At 41.6% G+C, this 26,681-nt stretch overlaps 1 protein-coding gene across 2 annotated transcripts in view; it reads right to left on the bottom strand.

Moving 5' to 3' along the window:
• Window positions 1-3,386: 3,386 nt before the first annotated feature.
• The window catches only part of PCSK2 (proprotein convertase subtilisin/kexin type 2), a 115,508-nt gene continuing 92,213 nt past the window's right edge, over window positions 3,387-26,681 (bottom strand). For both annotated transcript variants that reach the window (XM_075413519.1, XM_075413518.1), the window contains 4 exons: window positions 12,966-13,181; window positions 11,572-11,672; window positions 8,776-9,003; window positions 3,387-5,650 (listed from right to left, as the gene is read on the bottom strand). In XM_075413519.1, the coding sequence (XP_075269634.1) occupies window positions 5,164-5,650; window positions 8,776-9,003; window positions 11,572-11,672; window positions 12,966-13,181 (1,032 nt within the window). In that variant the 3' untranslated portion in view covers window positions 3,387-5,163. The remainder of the gene's footprint in view (window positions 5,651-8,775; window positions 9,004-11,571; window positions 11,673-12,965; window positions 13,182-26,681) is intronic.

Genomic DNA, 26,681 nt, shown 5'->3' with positions numbered 1-26,681 from the left:
GGGCAGCAAAAATCAACGCTTCTGCAACAACTTCTTGCAGCTTGCCGAAACCTTTTGACTCAGATTGGGGGGTGGGGGGGAATCCTTCATTTGTATATGTGCCAATACTGAGCAGTTGAGCAGTATTTAAAGCGCTGATGCATCATTTAGGCCTCAGTTTATCTTCAGGCATACAAATAATCCCACTAAAGTGAGATACATACTGAAGCGCTTTACTAGGTTTAGCTCAGTACATTCCTTCTCATATCCTATTCCAGTTCGCAATGTTTTCATTTCAGCTTTCAACATTTGTATCATTGTTATGCTGCTTTTTTATTTTCTGGCTGCTTACTCTTGTCAGCTGCAAAGGGGGGGGGGGCGCACTAAACGACATTTGAGCTGACAAACCTGAGCTTCGTAACTACCTTCTCACATCACCGAAGACTTTCCTTCAATACTGTGTTGCATCTTTTTAGTGAGTTACAATGCAGGTGTAGCATCTACTCTACTGTGACTATTACATCTGGTAGAGTGGCACCTTCGGTAGAGTGGCGCCTTCTTTGAAACAGGGACAACTATCCCACATAGTCACACTTTTTATTCAGGATTTTTTTGTCTATGCTGTTTTGTTGAAATGCTGTGGGAGTTTATGCCAGACATGGCTTACTATACTGTGTGCTGCTTTTCAGTTTAATTTATTAACACTGTAAATAACCACAGAGAAGATATTTGTTGATACATACGTAGGCTGCACTCTGGTGAGCTGGGAGCAACTGCTCAGACGAACTGCTGGTGAAAGCAGGTTTTGACTATTGCAAGGGAAAAACAAAACAAAACAAAACAAACCCAAACCTGCAGCAGTAGGAAGTCTGTTTAAGAATTCTGTCACAAAACAGGGTCTAAACAGATTCAGGCAGTACCTAGACAGAACTATGTATTCCCCCAGCCATCTGATTTCACTGCAATACAGAGAGCTTAATGTTCAGAATACAAAAAGCCTTAATGGCAAGGAGGCAACACTTCAGGAGAGCCTGGTTTAAGGGTTTAATGTGCGAATATCCCCTGCCACCTTCATCTGTTTTGTGCTGTGGTGTCACCACTCAGCTGCTGACATAAAAATGTTTTTTTGATGCTTGTAAACCTTGTTCAGCAGGTTCAGCAGCTGTGCAGTATTAAAATGGCTCATAAGGCAAATTTGGTGACACCTATTATTGAATAAGCCACGTACTGCATTGCATAGGCAGCAACCTGAGGTGCAAGACTTGAACCAATCTGGTGCTGCATCATGGACACTAACATCAGCAGTCAAGGACCATGAGGAACTAAGGCCTAAATTTTGCTACGACCTCTGACCTGCTTTCCACAAACATGGTAGTTGCCCAGTAAGGCTGTAAAAGGCATCTTTCTGGAAATTTGTATGAAAATTATACAGAAAACCACTAGTATTTTGTTTTTCATAATGACAGTGCTGAAAGGCGTAGTAAATCTCATGATTTATGGGCTAACCTCTGCTTTAAATGCAGATTCTCAATGAAGTGTTTAAATGCTAATACAAAAATGTGATCCTGAAATATTTGCGAGCAGTTATTCAGCAGAGCCTGGGACAAGATGTAGGTTACTACAGGCACATTCTCACCTCTGTGGCAATTGGAACTAGATCAGGACATTCCCTGCCATCTTTTACTGCTGCAGACTTTGTAAGAAACCATAAAATGACATTTACCCTGCGCCATGGGAACATGTGCTAGAAAGTACCCACAAGTGTGGGTAGAAGTAGGGAGGAAGACGGGAATACGGATCAAAGTGCTCCAAACCGCAGAGAAAAAAAATCTGCTGCAGCATTTCCTTGGGGTCAGAACTGCTTATGAAATGCAGTGCAAAAATGTCACTGTCTCTCTTCCTGAGCGTCCCCTTCCCCACTGCAGACAGCAGGTCAGCACTTGCATTGCTACATGCCTCTGCAGAGCTGCCCTTGGAGCCAGCACGTTTGAACCACATAAGTAATACCCAAGGCTCTTCCTAGCCTGTGGACTTAATCTTCTATGTCCCACAATATTATAGAGTTAACATAAAACCTGTTACTCTTCAGCTGTTGCTATCAATGCTTGTGGAAGATCATATTTATTTTCTCAGTATCCAGCATACATGGGATACAAATTTCCCTATCAGTATGAAAAGCAGAGGCGTAGGAAGTCATCCCACTTACAGCAGCATATTACAGCCCGTGTAATGATGATATGACCTGCAGTTTACAACAGCTCTTTATTTTACTTACATTATAAAACATCATCACAGGGCTTTGAACAGCATTCACCTGTTTCAGATGGTGAGCTTAATTTTCCCCTTTATTATAAATACTAAAAAATTAACTTTATTTTCCATTAGCAATACCATAAAAACTTAGTCTAACTGGACATATTTTTCAGCGATCCCCTGATGCAAAAATCCTGGAGAATTTGAAGTAGATCTCTATGTTGTATACACACTTAGTTTTATATATACTTATATCAAAACTCACCACTTCTGTATATCACTCATTATCGTGACCTTTCACTTGATAGATTATGTCAGCATTATGAAAATATGAAGAACCATCTAGTTATTTTGCTGCTTTATAAGATATTTAATGATTGAACAGAGAACTGCAAAATTACATGAATGCAATGGAAAGTCATGTACACATTCATTTAAGATTTCCACGTGGACTTTTCTTATTCTAAAACTTCTTCCACATTTTAGAAGTCCTTCAGAAGCTTCCAGTTATGTCCTTCTTTGAACACATATACACAAAATAATATGATGTGCATATATGTATTATACATTACATACCATATGCAATCCTATATATATTTATAAGCAAATACATGTAACACACTCTGTACATATCGTATGTAATACACATACACAGAGGGCGAGATACCACAGGTGTGTCATATGCATTTAGACATACAGGTGTATGCATAAATATATATGGTCAATTAATCCCTGATATGTATACGCTGCTCTTTCTGAGAACTCTGTGTCTTCCACAGAAACCTACTGCCATCAGCATGCTCCATTCACTTCCAAAGACACAAACAAATCTGTCCCTGACCCATTTAACCTCAGTGAGTGTTGGCTCCTACCTCATCAACTCCAGTTCATGCTTTGAAATGGACCCATCTTATCCTTGGGTTAGGTTTTAAATCACCAAATTAAACACAGTTGGTACTATAATGTATTTAAACAAATAACCAACAGCACTTCACAAATAAAAATCACACAAGGCCTGATTCTTCTTCTGCCGAAGCCTGTTTAATCCCAATGTGACTCAAATGTCCGAAGGGACTGCTGCATGCAACAAGTAACCTGTGAGTAGCACAAGGCTGCTTGCCATGGCTTTAGAGTATAATTCATATAGACTCTGAGTAGGTTGAGCTGTTTATTTTGCATTTGTATTTGTAAATCAAAGAACAGGCCTTTTATGGAAAGACAACAGGTGGATATTCATTAGAAATAACAGAACAGATTATACATTCTTAAGTGAAATGTGCACCATATAACCTTTGGGTTACATTTTTAATTTGTTAGATAAATATTTACTTACTGAATGTGTTTTTACTACTATGCACCTGATTAACTAGGACAACTCTTATTAAAATGTTTTAGATGAATACTCTGCATATTAAAAATACATAACAAAATTCTGAAACTAGTCACTGCTAAAAAGTAGATCTTGGATCCTGCAAAGATCCAAAGCACCTGCTTAAAATTAGAATTTGAGTAGGTCCACTGATGGCCTTTATTGTAAGTGCCTAAATATTTGCAGAATCAAGACCCTTCAAGGGAAGAAGAACCTGAGAACATGTAGTGATTACTATCATGAGTAATCCCCACCGAGGAGAATGTTATGTGTTGTGGCAATAGCCAGAGCAGACTCCAAGGGCGAGAGAAAGACTGACTTCATTCATGTGTGAAAAGCGAAGATGAGACTGACTCTTTAAACAGCAAAGAGCAATGATTACCAATAAATCTTCCCAAACACACTACATTTTATTTCCCAAGAAGGCAAACTTTGCATTACACATTAATAACTTAGGCATATTTTCCTCCTTAAATATATTTGTATAACATAAAAATAACAAATCTCTATTTTGAAAAGTGAAATTTGAATACAAAAATTGCTTTGGGACTGAAACTGCGTACTTCAAATTCCTCCCACAGCAATTTATGATAGCCAGGTTGTAAATCCCAAAAAAACGTGTCTGTCGTTGGAAATGCTGACACAGCCTCATTTTATGCTGCTGTAGTACATCTCAGTATAGAGACAAGCAGATGCACTTTTGCACACAGGCTGCCAGAAATCCTACAGCTCAATCCTTATGAGCTTGTTCTGCTGTAAGATGGTAAATTGATTTAAATTGCCAAAATCTAAAAAAAAAACAAAACTGAAACTTGTGCTTCTAGAATGCTCCGACTCTGTTTGCAAAGCACTTCCCCTTGTCAGCTGGCTTTGGCATCATTTTGCCTTCCTTATTGCATGCCTGTTGAACAATTATGTGGCTGAAGTGTTAGTGTATGTGTTGTATAAGCATGTACATTAAAGAAAACTCTCAAAAGAATTGAATTTCTGCAATTTGGATTCATAAATTTTCTTCATCTCTGTATTCTTTTTGTAGGGTCTAGTGCTACTTTAGTTGAACTCAATGGGGAAAGTCCCACTGAAATCAGTGATGCAAAAGGAGCTGTTAGATGTTCAAAGATCTATCCAGCCAACCTCTTTGCGATTCCCTCTCTCGCTATAATTTTTAAAAATTTGCCCATTATCACCAACTGCCAATGTTAAAATTAACTCTTTTTTTTTAATACAAACAACATTTACCACAAAAATATGAAGGTAAAAGCCATCAACTTGTTTGCAGGTTATTACCTATTTGTGTGACACCGAAGAAAAATAATTGACAGTCACAAACTGTACACATAGTATTCAGTGGGGGACAGTATATTTGTGGTTTAGAGTAAAAAAAGGTATTGTTTCAGTGGTAATTAAAATACTTACTGATGACTTACAAGACTTTAAAATCAAGAAAGTGTGATAATTTGGCTACAGAGGCGATCATTGTAATATGTCTAACACAGGTCTGGATAATAGAAAGGTGAGTAGAGGGATCTGGGGAAAGAAAGACATCGTCATGCAGAACAGCACTAGTTCTTGCTCAGTATACTCTTCAGACTTCTCTCCACAGCTTCATCTAATTCCTCTTCCAGCTCTTCCTTCTTGGACATGGCCAGTTTGGACTGATAATCTTTTACTATTTGGTCTATATATGGTGCGCTCTGAGTCCCGTGCAGCATCAGTGTCCACTCCTTCAGCACGCCTCGCTGCGGCAAACTGCCAATAAACCCAATCTCTAGAGCCCAGGTGCCTCGGGGGTCTTCTCCCCAAGTGTGTGTGGTCATGAAAGGCCATTTGTCAAAACCCACCTTGGAGTCGTCATCTCTGGGGCGCCGGCTCAGTAAAATGGACTTTGTTCCCATTGGTGAGGTCATGTTGATGTTGAGGTCTCCTCGCCTAGTGGAATTCACAGTTATAACTGCTTGGACGTGTTCAAGGTAGCGGACAAAGTTTTCCTTCCCCTCACAAGCATCAGTTTTAAGTGTGAGGACCAGCTTGCCACTTGGTGGTATCTTTCTGCAGGTCAGAAGATAATTGAGCAAATTAAAAGGATATAGACAGCATGACATGGCTCATTCTAAAACTACTGGTGTTTGGTGCCTCACAGAAAACCCCATACTATTTTCATTATTAATACATGAAAAAGTAAGAAAATAGTAATTGAAAACTTAGCCAAAAGAAGAACATTCTCCTTTTAGAAAATGATATCAAAATCTTAATTTGAAAATACATTATGAAATGTACACCTGTACAAAGAAAGAAGGAATACAATTAAGAAGTACATACTGCTATTTAAGAAATGTTAACATATATTTAATAGCTGCCTTTACTTATCACTACTATATTGGGCAATTGCATAATAATGTGTATATTCAGTAGAAGAACTGTTAGCAGTCAGTCATGTTGGACAGTCACCTTAAAAGAAAGCAGCAAATGGCAGTTTGGAGTCAGAGGAGCCAGTTGCATAGAATTTTGGTGCAGTCACATTGAAGCCTCCACCCTTCTTCTATTTTGGAAACCAGCACAAACATGGGATCCCAGTTTCAACTCATTTGAAAAATATTTTTCCATTAAAATTGCTCTCCTTGAACTGCTCCCGTACAGGAACACACACAGAGATTAAAGAACTTGCACTTGTTTACTGAATTGCCAAAGTGCTGCACCTCGAAGTCACAGATTTCTTGGTTATTATAATTTCAGTCCTTTGGAAGCAAACTCACAAGTAACTGAAGGAAATTTGTCCCAAGTATTACCAGAAAGCTAGACCCGCAGATTGATCACAGGCTCAGACCTGCTACATTTCTTTTGTGAGGACCCTGTCATCAAATGGAAACCAGATCCCTGTTATCATTGCACAGGGCTCCTTTGCTGGAGGAAGTCGTGCACCTGAGGGTAGAATGCCTAGAAGTTAGCACGCAAGAGGAGAAAATACTTCATGTCTTGTCTGTGCAATCACTCACAGCTGTTAATAGTCTTATCAACATTTGTCCAAAGGATGAATTACACACAAAAGGAAGCAACTTTATGCCAGTTAGTGCTCTTGATCGCCCCTATGCTGGGCATCCATAGTGTGGTTGCTCCCCATGTAGTTGAGGAAACCCATGAGGCAGCATCATTTCCAAAGTGTGCCTCTAAGGCTGTGAAGAGAGAGCAAGGCACACTGATGCCTTCCCAGCTCTTGCAGAGGAAGCTGGTAGCCACCATGCACTGGACAGACCCACTCAGGATCTCAGCACAGGCCTGAAGAATAAAGATGCCTTCAAAAACGGCACTGAAAAGTCACAATTTCAAATGGTGTAGACATAAACAGTCCATTAATAGATTAGTATTTCAAATAATTAAATTGAACTATAGCCGTTGCAGTCAATTAGTATTAATTCATTCACTTGTTGACTCATTCACTTTAGCACATGAAGGTAAATCAGAAAATAATTTGACAACGTAGCCTGCAATTAGAGATTTGAAGAATATAAACCAAACACAATTAAATGCTGTAGTGTTCAAACTGAATCACTGGTACCTGTAGATTGTTTTAGTCTTGTGGAGATAAAACTGTCTGCTGGAATATGTCACAGGGAGGTATGACCTGGCTGACAGATATTTCATGTGGCGGCAGTTTATATAATCTACAGTGTCAGCCTCCCAGATTCTCACTTGTGCACAAGCTCTTTATTCACAGAAACTTTGGCACAAAACTACCTGTAAGTACCCAGGAGAAATGGATGTTGCTATTAACACTACTGGCACTAGCAACAATGATACAGATCAGCCAAAGAATGCACTCCTCCATCAAACCAGGAATTGAAAGATCATGTAGTTTATTTTATCAATTTACTGAATGTTATGGGTTTGCGTGGCAAGGTTTTGGTAGTGGGGGCTATAGGGGTGGCTTCTGTGAGAAGCTGCAAGAAGCTTCCCCCATGCCTGATAAAGCCTGTGCTAGCTGGCTCTAAGATGGATCTGCTGCTGCCCAAGGCCAAGCCAATCAGCAAGGGTGGTATCACCTTTGTGATAACGTATTTAAGAAAGTGAAGAAAAAAACTCTGCGGTGAGATGGCAGCTAGAGAGACAAGTGAGACGATGTGAGAGAATAAATGTTGCAGACACCAAGGTCAGTGAAGAAGGAGGGGGGGAAGGAGGTGCCTGAAATATCGGAGCAGAGACTCTTCCCTTGCAGCTTGTGATGAAGACCATAGTGAGGCAGGTTGTCCCCCTGCAGCCCATGGAGGTCCAAGGTGGAGCTGATATCCACCTGTAGCCCATGGAAGGGACCCCACACAAGAGCAGGTGGATGCCTGAAGGAGGCTGTGACCCCGTGGGGAGTCTGCACTGGAGCAGGCTCCTGCCAGGACCTGTGGACCCATGGAGAGAGGAGCCCATGCCGGAGCAGGTTTACTGGCAGGACTTGTGACCCTGTGGGGGACCCATGCTGGAGCAGCCTGTTCCTGAAGGACTACACCCTGTGGGAAGGACCCACGCTGGGGTAGTTCATGAAGAGCTGCAGCCTGTGGGAAGGACTCATGTTGGAGAAGTTTGTGGAGAACTGTCTCCTGTGAGAGGAACCTTCATGCTGGAGCAGGGGAAGGGTGTGAAGAATCTTCCCCCTGAGAAGGACGGAGCGGCAGAGACAACATGTGATGAACTGACTGTAACCCCCATTCCCCATCCCCCTGCGCCACTCGGAGGGAGGAGGGAGAGAAACAGGATTGAATCTGAGCCCAGGAAGAAGGCAGGGGTGGGGGAAGGTGTTTAAAGATCTGGATTTATTTTCTCAATAAGCTACTCTGATTTGATTGGTGATGAATTAAACTCCCTTTTCTCCTGAAGTTCCATCTGTTTTGTCCATGACAGTAACTGGTGAGTGATCTCTCCCTGTCCTTATCTCCACCCACGAGCCTTTCATTATATTTCCTTTCCCCTGTCCAGTTGAGGAGGGGGGGTGATAGAGTGGTTTTGGTGGGTACCTGGCATTTATCCAGGCCAAACCAAAACATATCTGGAACGCTACTGGTAATGTTAAAGCTTTCTTAGAAAAAAAATTTCATTATGTTTCTTTGACGAACTATGGCTTTGTCAACTTATTTTCATGTCCCCTAAATGCCTGGAAGAAGCCAAACACATCCACTAGACCATTCACTTACTCAGGTTCCTGTATTGACCCTCCAACACAATGGAATCTCTCGGGAACAGTCTTCCAGTCTTTCGCCATCTTAACCATTGCTCCTGCATCTAGGACACCATAGCCAAACAAATGGTTGAATTCCAGCCCAACGCCATTTCTACGCCATTGATGAACCTCATCATGAAGCTGGTTCCTCTTGGAGGTGAGCACTGTCAGATGCTGCATGTCTCTCCATGTCAGATCCAAGCTGTGGAAAAGTAACATGGAAAACAAACAGCACAGTCTTTCCAAGCACATACTAAAGACAGACAGTGTGTTTAAGTAAGCCTTTTGGTAAAATTTCCTTCTATGAATCACACATATCAATAACAAAGCATCTGTTTATTTCAGTGGGAACAATGGTTTTAATTGTATACTTAATTGTATAGTAGTTCCCCAAAAGATATTCCCCAAAATTACAAAGTAATTTCTCATTGTTTCCCAACAACAACTTTCAACTACACATTATAGATACATCATGCAATTTTTAAACTAGGAAAATGCATAGAATATTATGTGAGGTCCTGAAAATAATACAAAAAGAAAAGGACAAGGACCGAATTTTGTCTAGCCTTCCTCTTAAATCTTGCCCTCTTTGCCTTGCCTGCTCCTCCTGTTTTTCCCATGGATCTTCCAAGATTTACCAAGAGAAGCCCCAATCTGATAAAGTTGATGAGCTGTAACAATCAAGTTGTTACTAATTTCAGTGTGCTATAAATATGGATATATGGGCTGTGGGTGGCTGTAGGTTTGCATATAAGGTATGGTAGAGATTTGTCATCCATTATATACTAGCATGGATGGATGCAGTAAAGTAACATTTGTCTAGATTCAATGATGATTTTTCATCATCAGCTCTTGTTTGCAGTGATTATAATGACAGGAAGGGCACTTGTAAGTTATTATTCTGGAAGCTTTAGAACTGACATTCTAGTTCTACATAACTAAAGCTATCCAGTTGTTTTATGATGATCTCTTTCAACATTACAATGTGTCTGATTCAAACCATCAACCTAAAAGGATTCACTTTTCAGCTATCTGTGCCCCAAGTAATAAGCATGTGTGCATAGTGAACATGCAGCAGAATAGCCAATTACTGTCATTTTTCCAAGGTGACACAATCTGAAAACCACTTGCATCATTCTTATTGAATTTTTAAGAGCTCCTAGATATCTTAAAACTGGACTTTCCATATCACAAATTGGTCTGGTTTTAGAGACATGTCAGACATACATTGTACATGAGCCAACAGACATATTGCGAGCAAGAGGAGTCTGCATGGGAGATTGTTAGCCATTCCCATAAGGGCTACTGTAATTCGTCTAGGGTAGTTCTGCACAATACAATTTAATAGAACCAGTCTGGAAAAGGATAGGAGATACTGGCAGTTCTTTCTCTCCCCTGCCACTTTCTCAGCAAAGGCTAGAAACTCAACTGCAAACCAGGGTTATTAGTCTAATTTCTACTCCGATAGTTTGGAAGGAGTAACTCCAGTCTTCATGGATAGCTCAAATGAAGAGGAAACATAATTATTACTGAGATATTAAAGTTGTAGTCCAGGTTAAACATGCAGTGGTCAGAAAACTCATTAAACCTTTATATTTAAATGGCCATATTAATTTATTACATGGTGGCTGTCCCACTGAATGAATTTGATAGTAGAAGGCATGATCATCCAAAGTTAAACACTTGGCATGTGTGTTTTACGTGTATAAAACCTGAAAAATGAAACTTGGCCCAGGTCATGCTCTGAGCATAATAATCATTGCTCTGCTAATGACAGAAACTTTGTCTGCTCTGCCAAATCTTCATTCTTCTGCATACTGTTGAAGAAAACTATGTATACAGTATTCACTTCATGCCATGGTTACAGCAACTGAAGCTGTATACCTGAGCAAATGTTGCCTCACTTCATGAAATAATTTAACACAAAGTAAAAAGATAGTATAGGTTATTATAAGGAAAACTTTTCTTAATTATTAGAGAAGAAGATAATGAAACAAGATATACAAGAGGGCTCCAATGTCGTGAACAGCATGTAGATGGTAAATAGACAATGGGTATTTATTTTTTCACAAAACAGAGCAATTACGTAGCACAGAAGCAAATTACCATCAATGTGTTAAGAAAAAACAGAGGAAATATTTCCCACCACCATCACAAAAAAATATTATTACTGTGGAACTGATTGCCACTGGATGACACAGGTGCCAAATACAGACAAGTTGAAAAAGGCTTAGACAAATTCAAGGAAGATAAAATTGCCTGTGGCTACTAAACAGGACAGGCTGACTGCTCTCTCCAAACCACTGATTGCCAAAACTGTTGTTGAAAGATCACTGTTAATCCTCATTTGTTGTACTCTCCCCTAAGCATCTGTCATTGCAGACAGTATGTGGCACAAGATGAACTCCTGTCTGATATTGTAGGACTATAGGTTCGTCCTTACATTTTCACAGGCTAGGCATTCCACACTGGATATGTGGAGAAATGAAATAACCTCTCCCTCCAAACAGTGCTCGAGAAGACAAACCCTTGGAAGAGATGGAGAGGACACAGAGAAAGTGAATCAGCCAAAATGTATCTGCTATATGGCTTTGGCAAGACTGTCACTCCATCTGTGAATTACCATGCATGTAACTACTGTAGGAGGCAGCTCGTTAGCTGCTTGTTCTGGCCCTGTGCCACAGACAGCCAACTTGTATGATGAACAACATTTAACAAACCGCAGACCCTCTCTTCTCTAGAGCTCACAAGGAATTTCTCAACAGCATACTTAGCTTCCAGAGCCAGGGCAAAAACTCCGGCTGCTTCAGGGGCAGCTGCAGACGTTCCTGAGTGACGCAGCGTGCAGTTGCCATACAAATCCGTTGTAGCCTGCAATGATATTAGATGTAATTAATGAAACTAACTAGTCCATTTTCCTTGCAGCTACAGCCTCGGAAAAATACAGAAACAGGAGTTTGTGACCTTGCTCTTTAGAGTAATTATGTTTGTTCCTAGGATTTGTTTTCTTCTTTAGAATAGTGTATCAATTTAAAAACACAATGAGACATAGTTACACGTGTGAATGCAAGAATAAATTGTGATGTAGAAAAGCAATGTTCATTACCACGTACAAGTCATAAACTCACATGGATGTAATTTATTTCCTATAAACACAGTTTCACCAAAGGCCTTAAATTCCCCTGTGATCATTGGAAGGATTTGAAACTAAAATTGTTAGCAGTATTGAGCTTTCTAACATTTGTACAACTCCCTAACCAACAGCAGTACCAAGCTGCGATCTTCTATGCAGACTAGTTACTAGAAGACACCAGAAGGAAACCTCAGAAGTACATTCTATGGTGATAATTACAAAGGTGCCACAGATTGTCTTGGCTGATATCAGCACAGAGCTGAGATCAAGACAGAAACCAGTATTTTTCCGTCTGCCTACTGCTCAGGGGCATTTAGGATGCTACAATGTGTCTTTGAGTTTGAGACAGGGCAAAGGAAAACGCACAGAGGCTTGTGGCAAAGACTGACCTTGAGTTATTACACCTGAATTTTCCACTCTCTGAATTAGACTATGTCCTGACTAGTGTGAGGGTGCTGAAGAGCAGTGATGAGTACAGGGGAAGAGAACCCAGTTACACTTGAACAGAAACTGCATATTTTCCAGTTGTAGGTACAGCCCTGCGTGGGACTTGAGTATGATATGCTGCACTGCTCAATAGGAGACTGAGGGTGATCTGAACCCCCACATTGCCTCTGTAGGTGACTGAATGTCTTTCTGCTCTGTGCAGCTCATAGTATAGCAGAAGTCTGCTTCGTGACTGCTCTCCTGGAAAATAAAGTATGATCTCAGATGTCAACATTTTTCATTTAGATTTCTACAGAGACCTTTTGTCACACTGTCCTCTGGAAAGAGTGCAATTGAACTTCGTAATCTGATTTCTGACAAAGAAAAGCACCAATTATATGAAGCTATAAGAGATGGAAGATCATTGCTGTTCTCAATAGTAATCCCACATCTTCTCAGCTGACAGCTTTGGCATGATCACATACTGCAGATGAGAAAATAACCGTATGCAAAGGACCATCTGCTGCTCCAAAGCAGAGGGAGTTGTAATAGGTAGTGTAAGTGCACAAAGACAGCAGCAACAACACAATAGTATCTGAACTCACCACGCCAGCCTCCGGATTTCTCTTCCTCCCATTACTAAAGGTGGAGGCTAAGGTTGAAGAGCAGCTTTCATCATAAAGAGCTGTCCGTCCATCATTTATAGCAGAATTGATAGAGATTGTCCACATGCTCGATGCATAACCATCACAATTACAGTCATCATAGCTGCCCCCATCTCCAGAGGCCCAGACATAGATGCTTCCCTTGCTACCCCGGCCCTGTGAAAGGGGAAAATCGACCCTCTTGGGTTAAATTGCAAATAGGAGATAGCAGCTATTTTAAAATACACATCTAATTGTAAAGCTAGGCATCTATAAAGAAGAAAACTGGTCCAAACAACGTATACATCAACCTTAATCTGAAATAACATGGACTTCTGCAGGTTATTAAATCCAGTTAACTGGCAGCCACAGCCAGTTCTGCAACCTTATGTACATAGGGCTCTTCCATTTATCTCCTATTTTGCTTGACGCCTCGAAGGCTCCTGTGCTAGGTGCTAAGACATTTTATGGATTCATTAGCGTTTCTGTCAAGGTCTAAGTGCTGTAAGGAAAGCATTAAGCATTCTTTTAAAAGGCATACAGGTCATCTCATACACTGGGTTTGTAAGATGCAATTGGGTTCAGTCAATGGCTAAAAAATGCTGTAAACCTGGCACCTTTTTCTCTCAATTGATGTTTTTCCAAAGTTGTCACTGACTCATAGCTGTTTTTCTGACAAACCAGCTTCTACTACTAAGCAGAAAAGAAAGTTATGAGACCACATAAGTCCTCTACAGAAAGATAATCTACCAATTACACTGGGAAGCTGAGAGATCGACGGAGAGGCTGAGGCTGAAGGGCAGCTATAAAGGCTTCCTCTTAGTTAAAGGAAAGAAATCCATATCCTTTCCCCAACTTCCAGATAAGCAAGGAGTGGGAAGGGATCAACTCAGCTCCTTCTTCTCATCCCATTTGACAAAAGGTGTAAAGGCTGCCTGGAAGAAGGTTAGACCTGAAAACCATGACACTTAGGGAAAGATCAGTGCTACTGAACCCAAAGCTCAGATCTCCCACTGATTCCAGCACAGCCACCATTTCTCTCTGTGTTTAGTCTAATATAAACCAACATTTACATCCAATGGCACCAGAAGGGTGCAAGGCCTCAACTTAACATACTGTTATATGCACTGGGCAGAAGGTAAGAAAAAAATCTCTTCTACCCTCTTCATTATCGAGCATGAAATGGAAGCTAAAGAACATTCAAACATAGCAATCTGCAGTGGCATTTTAATAGGGAACTGTTTCTGCCAGGATTTTAAATCAAATCTGAGCTCCCAGCAGTAGCTTCTATTTTTCATCACACCCCACTGAACACAGCAACCTCATTATTTCAAGCACATTAGTGAGTTGCAGTATAATCCACTGAATTGCACAGCAGTTTTGCTGCCACTTGGGTGCATAACATCTCAGGACAGAGATTTTCATAATAAAGATGATGACTACAAAAAAACGCATTGAAATCAGTCTAAGACCTCCCACAAATATCTGAGATGAATCATTTGAGTTTTAAGGGAGGAGGATATTGTTGCAAAAAATATATACTCTAAGAACAAGATAACTCCAGGAAATTATTTTAAGAAAATAAAAAAGATTAGCATAATAAGAACAGTTATGCCTTTCTTCCCTTTGACCATTTCCATATCCCACCATGTGCTCTGACTGCTGTTAGACTACAGGGCCCAACCCTAGGCTTTGGACTCACTTCAGAGGCTACATCCCAATCTTGCCATCATGCCCACATACACCATCACTCCACCTTGCCACCACCTGTCTCCTTTGAACAGCCTCCATGGCAGCCCAAGCACATCTCTGTCCCCAAAAGGCAGGCTGCTGCCCAATGCAGAGAGCAGGTGGCTGCTGGTGCCAGGAATAGGACATTTGGTGTATACAGGCCCATTCTTAACCAACCCTTTCCTTCTAGCCATTCTAAAGAGAGGGGAAACACTATTTTCACAAGATAAATTCACAAAAGTAGCTTGGTGCCTGGAAGTTAGACTCTGCAGCATTCAGCATGGGGAAGCAGACAGCCCTGCTTGGCAAATTGTTCCATGATGCTAAAACTGGATATTGCTGTGAAGTGTTTCACCCCATGGGTGGGATTGAGAAGGGGGAATCCACGGAGGAGCTAAAATTTGAGCTCGAGTTCATGGGTAGACTTAGCCTGCTGAGTGCTGCTGGGGATGGATTTTCTGCATGTAATTACTGTAATGTGAGAATGGCCTCAGGATATCACCTCTATGAGAGTCACATACACCAGCATCGCTTTGCGTTAAAAAAAGTAATTCACCTTTTAATACACTAATTTTAATTGTCTTTCCCTTTTAGGCAGGACTGGAAAGAGGAGCAAACACTATTGGAATAAACTAATAGCAGCCCAAGTGCATTATTTGCAATGATCCTTAGGACTTGCTGCTTGCATTTCCCACAACCAGGCCTGCAGGAGTTGGATAGTTTGCACAGTCAGACTGTTTGCTGGCTGTACTCAGGCATCATTCTGTTTACCAGGCAGAAATATATGGCTTCAGGGGAAGTGAATTTTCAATTGCCTGGATGGTAGTAGTCTAAACCAGAAAAATCCCAGTTGGGTCAATTAAGTGTCGTTTTTAAAGTGAACTGAAAGCTCCTATTTGCATCTCAACATCATACGAACCTAAAAAATTTCAGTGGTGTCACTCAATTTAGGCTGCTGTAAATTTAGGCCAAAAACAGGATTGGAGAAGTTGGTAATAATACACACTACAAACACCAGAGGAAGCCTGAAGGAAGAGTCAGGAAGAAGAGAGAAGACTAGAACAATAATAAGACACATTTTAAAGAGTTATCTCTTCTTCAGAATCCTGTTGAAACCTGCTCATTTCCTCTAAAAGTGATGCACAGCATTGCACCCACACTTCTGAGCCATCTGAAGCTGTATCTGACTCAGATGAAAATGGATCTCGGTGCATTTAGTACTAGCACCAGAGAGGCCCACCTCTCAATTCAAGCTAAACCAGAACTAGATCTTGGGCAAAGATACATGCTTAGAAAGTCACAGCTACTGAGAAGCTCTCTTTGCAGAAACAGCAGATTTTCTATTTCCAGTATTCTGGTGGGATGTTGTGCTAGCAGCAAAAAATATCCCTGAGAAATTTTATTGCTCCTTTTCTCATCTTCCAAAGAATATAATCCCAGGAAAATTTCTTTACTGAACTACCCTGTGACAGTGAGTTGGCAGGGGACTGCAGTCTAACTCACTTTATGCAACTTCAAGCGTATCTTCAACCTTTTTTTTCCTGTTATTGTGTTCACTCATCATGCTTGCTGGGCTAGTGTTTCTCAAAGTTTTGACTTCTGGATCACACTATCCTGATGAAAATGGGTGGTATTTGACAAATAAATCTCCTCCAGCTTCCCTGACTTCCCATCAAGGCTGGCAAGTGACCCTGTGAATAACAGCTGGGACTGTAACATGGCACAGCCTCTGCCTTGGCTCCTTTAGTTCACTTACTCCCGCCTGGTCATCGGGGTTGCTAAAGATTGATGGGAGGAACATAACAGTCTTTACAGCACGTTTTTGATGCCATTCAGCTTTGCTCTAATCCTTCAGTCATACATCAGGACTAATAGTTTCCAAACAGTACAACCTAATGATAAAAAAACAGATATCCAAAAGAAATGCGGTAAAATGAAAAGATATTACATGCGATGGTGGCCAAATTATGAATCGGGTGATGGGGTGCTATGGCCAGAAAATGCATTGTTGCAGTTTACTTTGTATAGAAATCCAAGTGTTCAGAAAAAGTGTAAATTAGAAGATGTGTTGATGCCATATATTGAAAAGTTATGCAAAGATGTATGTGAGCAGTGGGAGTCTGCTTCTAAGATTGCTTTAACTTTGTCTCTTCAGCTGTTTTGATTTAGTTAAGCCAGGGAAGGTAAAGCATGATAAGAGTGTATCGGGTAAGTTACTGTTCATCACTGCCACAGTAATCTGATAATTAGTCTGTCTTTACTTTTATGGTCTGGTTCAAAGAATCTGAACTAGACAGGTGTTTTTCATTTGCTCCTAAGAGTAAACTTCAGTTTTGTTCTCTTGCTATTTGTTGAGAAGGAGGGAATTGATAGTCTGTGGTTTTTGTACTCTGTATAGAGTAACAGAGCTAGTCTTTAAAGATTTGCAGCAGAACTTTATTTCAGTTTAGACCTTTTGTAGGAAAGTTGTGCAGTTTGTGTCCACAAAGCGCCTCCTGGATAAATTTGGCATTTTTGTGTCAGGGAGGAAAGAAAAAAAAACCCAACACAACACACAACACAAGTATCTGTATGTTGTGCAGGGGATGAGCAGGAGAAAGAAATTGCAAAAAAAGTGGATGGAGTAGTAGGAATGTCTATATCTCAACTGACAGAAATAGTTTAATTGGGATGAAACAGAGAAAAGGAAAAACAAAGGGAGAAATTAAAAGATAGGAAGCTGCAGGCTCCATTCTAGCTACGGCAATTGTGGAGAACTTGGCAAGAGGCAGAGGCCAGGGCTGGAACCCTGGGCCTATGCTTGCTGTAAATCACCCACTAGGATTAAAATCAGTGTGTATCCTGTAGGGAGGAAGGACATTGGAAAAACGAATGCCCAAAGAAGAAATTGATTACCCAAGGGGCGTCTATACAGGAGGCTGATCTGACAATATTAGGAATTTCAGATTCGGATTGATGGGGACCAGGGGAGAACAATAAAATTCCCCAGCTGATCCTCTGGTTCCAGTTCAGAGAATGAAATTATAGATTTTCTGATAGACACAGGGGGCCACTCATTCTGTAGTGAGTAGTTGCAAGGGATCTTTAAGCAATATGTATATGCCTGTTGTTGGGGTCACGGGAAAGTGAGCTTTGAAACCATTTCTGAAACTGATGGAATGTAAAATTGGAGGTAAAGCGGTATCTCATGAGTTTCTCTATATGGCACCCTCCCCCATTCCTCTTTTAAGGCTATGTTTACTCTGTAAATCAAGAGCATAAATAACCTTTTCTGATAAATCAATACAGTTACGTCTACCAAAAGAAAATGCCTAGAAAACACAATTTTGCTTATTGACGACAAAATAATAGGAGGATATCAACGTCCTTGAGGGGATCCTGGATGCTGTGATACCTACAGTATGGGCAACCAAGAGACCGGGAAGAGTGAAAAATGCTGTACCGGTGAAAACTGAATTGAAACTCGGAGCACAACCGGTAAGAAAGAGACAGTATCCTATTAAATTGGAAGCCAGAATAGGTTTGGAGCTGTTGATAAATGACTTTACTCAGTATGACATATTAACAGAATGTCGACCTGAATATAATGCTCTGATTTTTCCAGTCAGAAAGCCCCGGACGCAGGAGTATCAGTTAGTAAAGTATTTAAGAGAAATTAATGGGAAATAAGTTGATGTGCATCCAGTAGTTCCTAATCTATATCCTTTATTATCATCAGTATCTGAGAATAATGTTTATTTTATAGTACTGGACCTGAAGGGTGCTTTCTTTTGTACACCTCTGGAAGAAGAAAGCCAGAAATTGTTCGCGTTCGAATGGGAAAGTCCAACTCTGCTGCACCGTGCTACCCCAGGGATTTAAGAACAGCCCTACCTTGTCTGGTAACATACTTGCAAAAGAATTGGAAAACTGGCAAGGTAAGCATCCTTCTGTTACTTTGCTACAGTATGTGAATAATATATTAATAAGGACAACTTCAAAACAAGAATGCAAAAGAGCCACCATCGATCTGTTGAATTTCTTGGGACTTGCTGGATACAGAGTATCACAAAAGAAAGCTCAGATTGTGCAAACAACTGTGGAGTACCTGGGTTTTGACATTTCACAGGGTGAAAGAAAATTAGAACTATAACTTGGCTGTTTACAGGTTATAGAACAGGTGTATTCCAGCCAACCAGATTTGAAAGACACACCTTTGGAAAAGCCAGACTGGGAGTTGTTCACTTGTGGTAGCAGCTTTGTGGGTAATGGAGAATGAAAACCTGGATATGCTGTAGTGATGTTGAGTAAAGAATTAGAGGCTAAACCATTACCTGTTAATACATCGGCACAGAAAGCTGAAATTGTTGCACTAACCAGAGCGCTGGAATTGTCTGAAAATATGAGAGTAAACATACATACAGACTCAAAATATGCCTTCGGAGTGATATATGCCCATGGAGACTTATGGAAAGAAAGAGGACTGTTATCCTCCCAAGGAACTCCAATTAAACATGGGAAAGCAATTTAAATTTATTACAGGCCATTCTCAAGCCAAAGGAAGTGCCTGTAATGCACTGTAAAGACAATCAGAAAGACAGAAAGGACAAAAAGATATCATTAGTGGAAATCAGAAAGCTGACGAGACAGCAAAAAGGGCAGTTTTGACAGAGTCTTTGGTGGGGGCTTTAACTCCAACTGGAAGAATTTTACTGGAGCCTCCAACATATTCGGAAAAGGACAATGAATTAGAAAAACTTCTAAACAGCACCAAAACCAAGGATGGATGGTGGACAACTGCTACTCGAGAAATAATAGTCACAACCCCACTAATGAAGAAATTAATAAAAAGACTCATGAAGAAACTCATATGGGGGCAGATGCAGTAGTAACAAACATCAGACAATACGCTATAGGGCCAAAAATGCAATCAGGTGTGGACACAATAGTAAGGAAATGCCAGATTCACTGTGCGAATAACCATAAGATCCAAAGAAAGCCACAAATGGGTGAAGTAAAAAGGGGAATAGCCCCTGGGGAGTACTGCCAAATAGATTTCTAAGAGTTACCAAAATGCAGACAATACAAATATCTACTTGTTCTAGTAGATACATTTTCTGGGTGGTCTGAAGCTTTCCCTTGTCACAACAATAGGGCTAGGGAAGTTGTTGAAATATTATTAAAACAAATTATCCCCAGGTTTGGGATCGAGGTATATCCTCTGACAATAGACCTCATTGTATTTCAGAAGTAGTTCAGGGAGTGTCGAGGTTTCTCCAACTTGAGAGAGATCTACCTATCCCCTGGAGGCCACAATCTAGTGGAAAAGCAGAAAGAATGAATCAGGCTCTCAAGAGACGAGTCTTTAAACTTTGTCAGGGAGCACACCTTAAGTGGACAGAAGCCTTACCCTTAGCTCTTTTGTGAATTTGAATAACCCCTAGGGTCAAGGAAGGACTAAGTCCCTTTGAGATCATATAGGAGAAAGCATATCGTACAAATCTTTAAAGCATTAAGGGAGACCAAATACATATAAAAGAACAGGCGGCAATTAAAAAAATACTTGATTTCTCTTTCACAGACTTTGTCTTCACTACATAGGTACTTAAATTAAAAGGTTTCTCTTCCCTTGGATGCACCAGTTCACCCATTTGAACCAGGGGGCTCTGTTTATATACAAACCTGGAAAGATGAACCATTGAAAGAGAAGAGGAAAGGACACTATACCGTGTTATTAAAGACTTATACTGTGGTCAAGGTAGAGGGAATTAATTCCTGGCTTCATTACACGCAGGTAAAATAAGCACTGAAGCCTGACCAAGATAAATGGACCTCTACACCAACTGAAGAATTTAAACTTCCATGAACCAAAGACCTTTGATGAACTGTAACTGGAAAACAGGACTTGCTTATGTAAAAACTGAGTAACCTGAGGCCAACTGTTTTTGTGTTTAGGATCAATAATTCTGTTACCTATTGTTTTGTTGTTCATGTATGAAATGAAATTTTTCCCACACAAGAATAATTATAACCCCCCCCCCCCCCCCAAGCATTATTAATCTAACTTTGACGAAATGAGAATTGTGAATATTATATGTTCAGTATCTGTTATCTGTAAAGGAAATTTAGAGTTTATCTAGTCATTCGGGAGAATCCACAGTATGAGCTGTGTGACCGCCTGTCTACCATTGCCAAAATCAGTGACTAGCCGTTTCGAATGGGGAATCTTAGCTTCAGATTTAAAGCAAATGTTTGAGGCCATGACAGATAATGGTGCAGGAATTTTGGCTCTAAAAGAAAGTGGTGAAAAGGTGTTAGGATTAGGAAAGTGGGCAGGGGCTTTTAATCTGACAAATAAAAGGACAATAGATATCTGTTGGCATGTAAATGAGGCTCAGAATACTCCCTTTGGAAAAGGGAGGGAATCTCACCCAGGAGAAATTGGACCAGAACCTTGTGAACGTTATCCCTAGGGAATGGACCTATCTCAGGTATGAACCAGTCCAAAAGAAGGACAGTGGCATTATATGCAAAGCACACCTTGGTGTATTGAGTCTACTGGGGAGAGAATACAAATCAAAAAGACAGAAACATTCCAGATATTAAACTACTGGCAAATATAGCAGCACCTGAGTTTTCAATTGTTTCACAGTCGATTATGGGATTCAACAGTTGCACAAGCCCTGCAATTACAATGTCTTTGTAGGAATTATTCCACCTACATCAATGATATTTGGACTGGTACAATAATCAAAAGCAAATCTATTAACTGCAATAAAGAAACAGTATCCCCTACAGGTCTTACTGTATAGGTCAGTGATGACGGCACCTGGACAAGACAATTGCTTGTAGGAGGGAAACAACGACAACATAGGTGAGGCATGTTAACTTTATGCCCTCTGTGGAGAAAGAGACCCTTAGGACCTGAATTATGGGGAAAAATATAGAAAGATGAAGCAGACTCCTGGAGACATCCCTCTTCAGGGACAAAAATAGGGTGGATACTAGAGGCAATCTTTAGTCCCCCAAATCACCTCATTTCAAAATCGTGCATGGCTATACAATCTGACAGGCTGGCATTGGGTCTATTATTGCTACATGGACACTGGAGTATGTGGATATTTAAATTTAAATAATGAAGATTATTCTGTTCCTGTTCCAAACATTACTGAACATTTAGAGGATCAGCTCAGCAAAATAAAATAGGTGGCAAAGTCAAGTCGTGATCCTAAGGCTGCTATGGAAATAAGATGGCTAAATAAAATACTGCATAGGCTTGGATACTCCCTTAATGGATGGCTGACAAAATTACTCGAAACTGTAATCATAATCATAGTCATCATAATTTTTATTGCCTTGAGCGGTATGAAAAGGATAATTATATGAACGGCCACAGGAAAATATATAATGTTGATGAAAAGAAATAGTGAGACTATGAGACACATAAGAGAAGGTCTCCTAGTCTCAAAGAGGGGAAATTATATCGGGCAGAAATATTTAGGGCATAGCAATGCTTAGGTTGTAGTTACATTGTTTAATTTTAGGCCTGATTACTTTGTATAAGTGATGCATGCCTTACTAACAATTATGAACTTGAAGAGGAGCTAACAGACTGACGAAAGGGGAACATCCATCCCAGAAGGCACCAAAAGCTGGATGAATGCCGAAGAACCATGAAGTTAACAAAGATCTAGGGTAACTAGGAAAAAGGTAAAGGCAACAGAGGGAGATTGCGACCATCGACTCAATTCAGAATTGAAAAGACTGCACCCCCCAGCTTGCAAGCATGTGTGCTTAAGTAAGGAAGGAGTATACTTCTTAGTTAAGCATGTAACGTGACGAACCAATCAGAATGTAATGAGTAATTTCTTTGTTTTTGTAAGAGTATATATTACTTGTGACTCTGCTAAGCGGTGAGCTAGCTTTGTGGAATTATCATCTAGTACCCATATCTGCGCAAATATGCAATAGAAAGAGTACCTCTGCTCTGTGTGTATATTGGCGTAGTGCACATGAGGTAAACATTCCCACTTTTTGGACAATGCTAAAAACAAAGAATGGACTCCTGCCCTGAAACGCCAAGTACCAGGAAACAACAGCACCGGAACTCAGTTAGTTTCCACTCCCTATTAATTTCGACTGTATTTTCCTCTGGAAAGAGTGATTCTTTCTCTTCAGGATTGAATTATTTGAAAATCCTTATGCACTTTGTAATTAAAAACCGCATCCTTCAGTAATGATTGCTAATTATCTCAGAAAGTGTAGTTTGCAGCCCAGGCAGGCAATATGAAATTGCCATCATGCTCCTAGGCTGGGGCATGCCAAGGCAAGGACGGACTTTGAAAGAGCTGTGGGACCATTTGCCCCCCATGACTTGGCGAGAAGCATTGGGCTGGGCTCTCAAGTCATCTAGGAGCCTACGCAGAGACCTTGGTCTGCTTTGGTCTCCCCATCCCTTCCATGCATCAGCAGTCCAGCTACATAGCATATGCCAGCTGGAGGCAGCGAGTCCTTGGCATCACTGAACTGCTGCTCATCTTTTGCACTGCTACGGTTTTCTGGAGCCTGTCTGTGTGTTCCTGCATCCCTGACATTGTGCCAGCTGGACAGCCCATTGAGCCCTTACTCTCCTGGCTCCTGCAGCTACCTCTGCATTGCCAGGCTGATTTGCTCAGAGAAATCTGGCAGTCTGTGACTTCCAGGATCCCTTTGATCTTTTCCTATACTAATTTCTTGTAGAGTGCTAAATCTAAAGCAAAATCTAGGCAGAAACAAATGGCTGACAGCCAGCCAAGTAATCTCAACCGTACACACACCAGAGAATTAAGCAGGAAACATATTTGGATTTCCAGAGTTTGCCACTGCACACATTGAGGAAGACAGCAGTCTTGTTAGAGCTGAATGCCTTAGCACTTCTCCCATGTCTAGCCCCTTCCAAAAGCCTGGAGCTGCTGTACCATGTCCCTGGAAAAAGCCCAGAATGTCTGACCTGCCCAGCATACCCACAACTCGTGGACTTGTGCACAGAAGAAACAGCAGCTGGGTTATCCTACTCAAATTCACCGCTGCTGAAGATGGAGTCTCTTTGCTGTTGACCTGTCTAACGCTCAGGCATTGAATGGGGAAGGAGCAAAGGCTGTTTTAGCAGGAGCAAGAACTCAGCTAAACATTTGACTGCGATGCAGAGAACTACTGTCACTTGGAACCACGTTTCAGTCTTACTTCTCCTTTTTATTCCTTTCATATTTTGTTGCCTTCAATAACTGACTGTCTGGTTCCTTCTAACAGATTTATGAAACTACTTGGGTCACATAATAATCACCCAAGTACAAGATATTGCTGCATATGAGATTCTCAAAGAACCAAGCCCTACAATTGATAAAACCTAACAAAAGGCTTTACAAAACTTATTCTAGATTTGGTCACAGAAGAGTACTGAACTCCCATCCACCCCCAATTACTTGCATAATTGGTAATAAGCACCCCTACACGAGGGGATGCGATACTAGACCTGGTGGTCACCAATGCGAGTGAGCTCGTTGAGGATGTCAAGATCGGAGGTAGCCTGGGCTGCAGTGACCACGCGCTGGTGGAACTAACGCTACTGAGGGAAATGGGAATAACGAAGAGCATAGTCAGCACCCTAAATTTTAGGAGGGTAAATTTCCAGCAAAAGATGCTGGTCAAACTAAGGAAGAAGAGGGAACTGCACAGGCAGTGGAAGCAGGGACTGGCTTCCTGGGAAGAGTATAGGGAAGCTGCCCGGTTGTGTAGGGATGGGGTCAGGAAGGCCAAGGCACAGCTAGAGCTGAACTTGGCAAGGGATGCGAAAAATAACAAGAAGGGCTTCTACAGGTATGTCAGCCGGAAAAAGATGGTCAAAGAAAGCGTACCCCCGCTCATGAGCGAGACTGACAAACTGGTAACAGCAGATGAGGAGAAAGCTGAGGTACTCAACAAATTTTTTGCCTCAGTCTTCACTGGCAACCTCTCTCCTCACCCCTCCCAAGTCGATGGATGGCATGAAGGAGACCAGGAGGGTAAAATCCCTCCAGCTGTAAGTGAAGACCAGGTTCGGGACCTCCTGAGGAACATAAACGTACAGAAGTCCATGGGACCTGATGAGATGCATCCCAGAGTCCTGAGGGAACTGGCTGATGTAGTTGCCAAGACACTCTCCATGATATTTGAAAAGTCATGGCAGTCAGGGGAAGTCCCCAGTGACTGGAAAAAGGGAAACATTGTGCCCCTTTTCAAAAAGGGTAGAAAGGAAGACCCTGGGAACTACCGACCTGTCATCCTCACCTCTGTGCCTGGGAAGATCATGGAACAGATCCTCCTAGAAGATATGCTAAGGCACATGGAGGCCAGGGAGGTGATTTGAGACAGCCCTTCACCAAGGGCAAGTCCTGCCTCACCAACCTGGTGGCTTTCTATGATGGTGTAACAACAAGGGTGGACAAGGGAAAACCAATGGATGTCATCTATCTGGATTTTTGTAAAGCCTTTGACACGGTCCCCCACAACATCCTTCTCTCTAAATTGGAGAGCCATGGATTTGATGGGTGGACCGTTCAGTCGATAAGGAATTGGTTGAATGGTCACAGCCAAAGGGTAGTGGTCAACGGCTCAATGTCCGGATGGAGACCAGTGACGAGTGGAGTCCCTCAGGGGTCCATACTGGGACCGGTGCTGTTCAGTATATTTATCAATGACATGGACAGCGACATCGAGTGTACCCTGAGCAAGTTTGCAGATGACACCAAGCTGAGTGGTACGGTGGATACAGCAGAAGGACGGGATGCCATCCAGAGGGACCTGGACAATCTGGAGAGGTGGGCCTGTGTGAACCTCATGAGGTTCAACAAGGCCAAGTGCAAGGTCCTGCACCTGGGTCAGGGTAATCCCCGGTATCAATACAGGCTGGGGCATGAAAGGATCGAGAGCAGCCCTGCTGAGAGGGACTTGGGGGTACTGATAGACGAAAGGCTGGACATGAGCTGGCAATGTGCGCTGGAAGCCCAGAGGGTCAACCGTGTCCTGGGCTGCATCAAGAGAAGCGTGGCCAGCAGGTCGAGAGAGGTGATTCTGCCCCTCTACTCTGCTCTGGTGAGACCTCACCTGGAGTACCGCGTTCAGCTCTGGAGCCCTCAGCACAAGAAGGACATGGAACTGTTGGAGCGGGTCCAAAGGAGGGCTACAAAAATGATCCGAGGGCTGGAGCACCTCTCCTATGAGGACAGGCTGAGAGAGCTGGGCTTGTTCAGCCTGGAGAAGAGAAGGCTGCGGGGAGACCTGATTGCAGCCTTTCAGTACGTAAAGGGAGCCTATAGGAAAGATGGGGGCAATCTTTTTAGTAGAGACAACAGTGACAGGACGAGGGGTAATGGTTTTAAACTAAAACAGGGTAGGTTTAGGCTAGATATAAGGAAGAAATTCTTTACAATGAGGGTTGTGAAACACTGGAACGGGTTGCCCAGAGAGGTAGTGGAGGCCCCATCCCTGGAAACATTCAAGACCGGGTTGGACAGGTCTCTGAGCTACCTGATCTAGTTAGCGATGTCCCTGCTCGCTGCAGGGGGGTTGGACTAGATGACCTCTAAGGGGTCCCTTCCGACCCCAAACTTTCTATGATTCTATGATTCTAATACCTCCTTTGGCGAAAAATAATGCTTGAGCCATTTTCCATGTCCAAATTACTGTTGAAACCGGATGGGCTTCTGTTAGCCGAGAGAAATGAATGGAAAATGATACTTTTATTGAAGAGACATAGCATTAGGTTTCAATTCAGGTTCAGTCCAGCAGGGAAATGGGGAGGGAACTTTGAAAATGCTGAGACTTTTAATTATCCATTCCTTTTTTGTTGGATCCTGAGCTGTGTACCACAAATGGTAATGCATTACTGTAGTCCAGCAATTCTGCAGGTGTAATTCTCGTATTGATAATATTTGGAAAACTCAGTCCCAT

The sequence above is a fragment of the Opisthocomus hoazin genome, chromosome 2, assembly GCF_030867145.1.
Source record: "Opisthocomus hoazin isolate bOpiHoa1 chromosome 2, bOpiHoa1.hap1, whole genome shotgun sequence".
Classification (NCBI taxonomy): Eukaryota; Metazoa; Chordata; class Aves; order Opisthocomiformes; family Opisthocomidae; genus Opisthocomus; species Opisthocomus hoazin.
The sequence above is the reverse complement of the archived record's forward strand: the minus strand, read 5'-3'. Positions and strand labels throughout refer to the sequence as shown.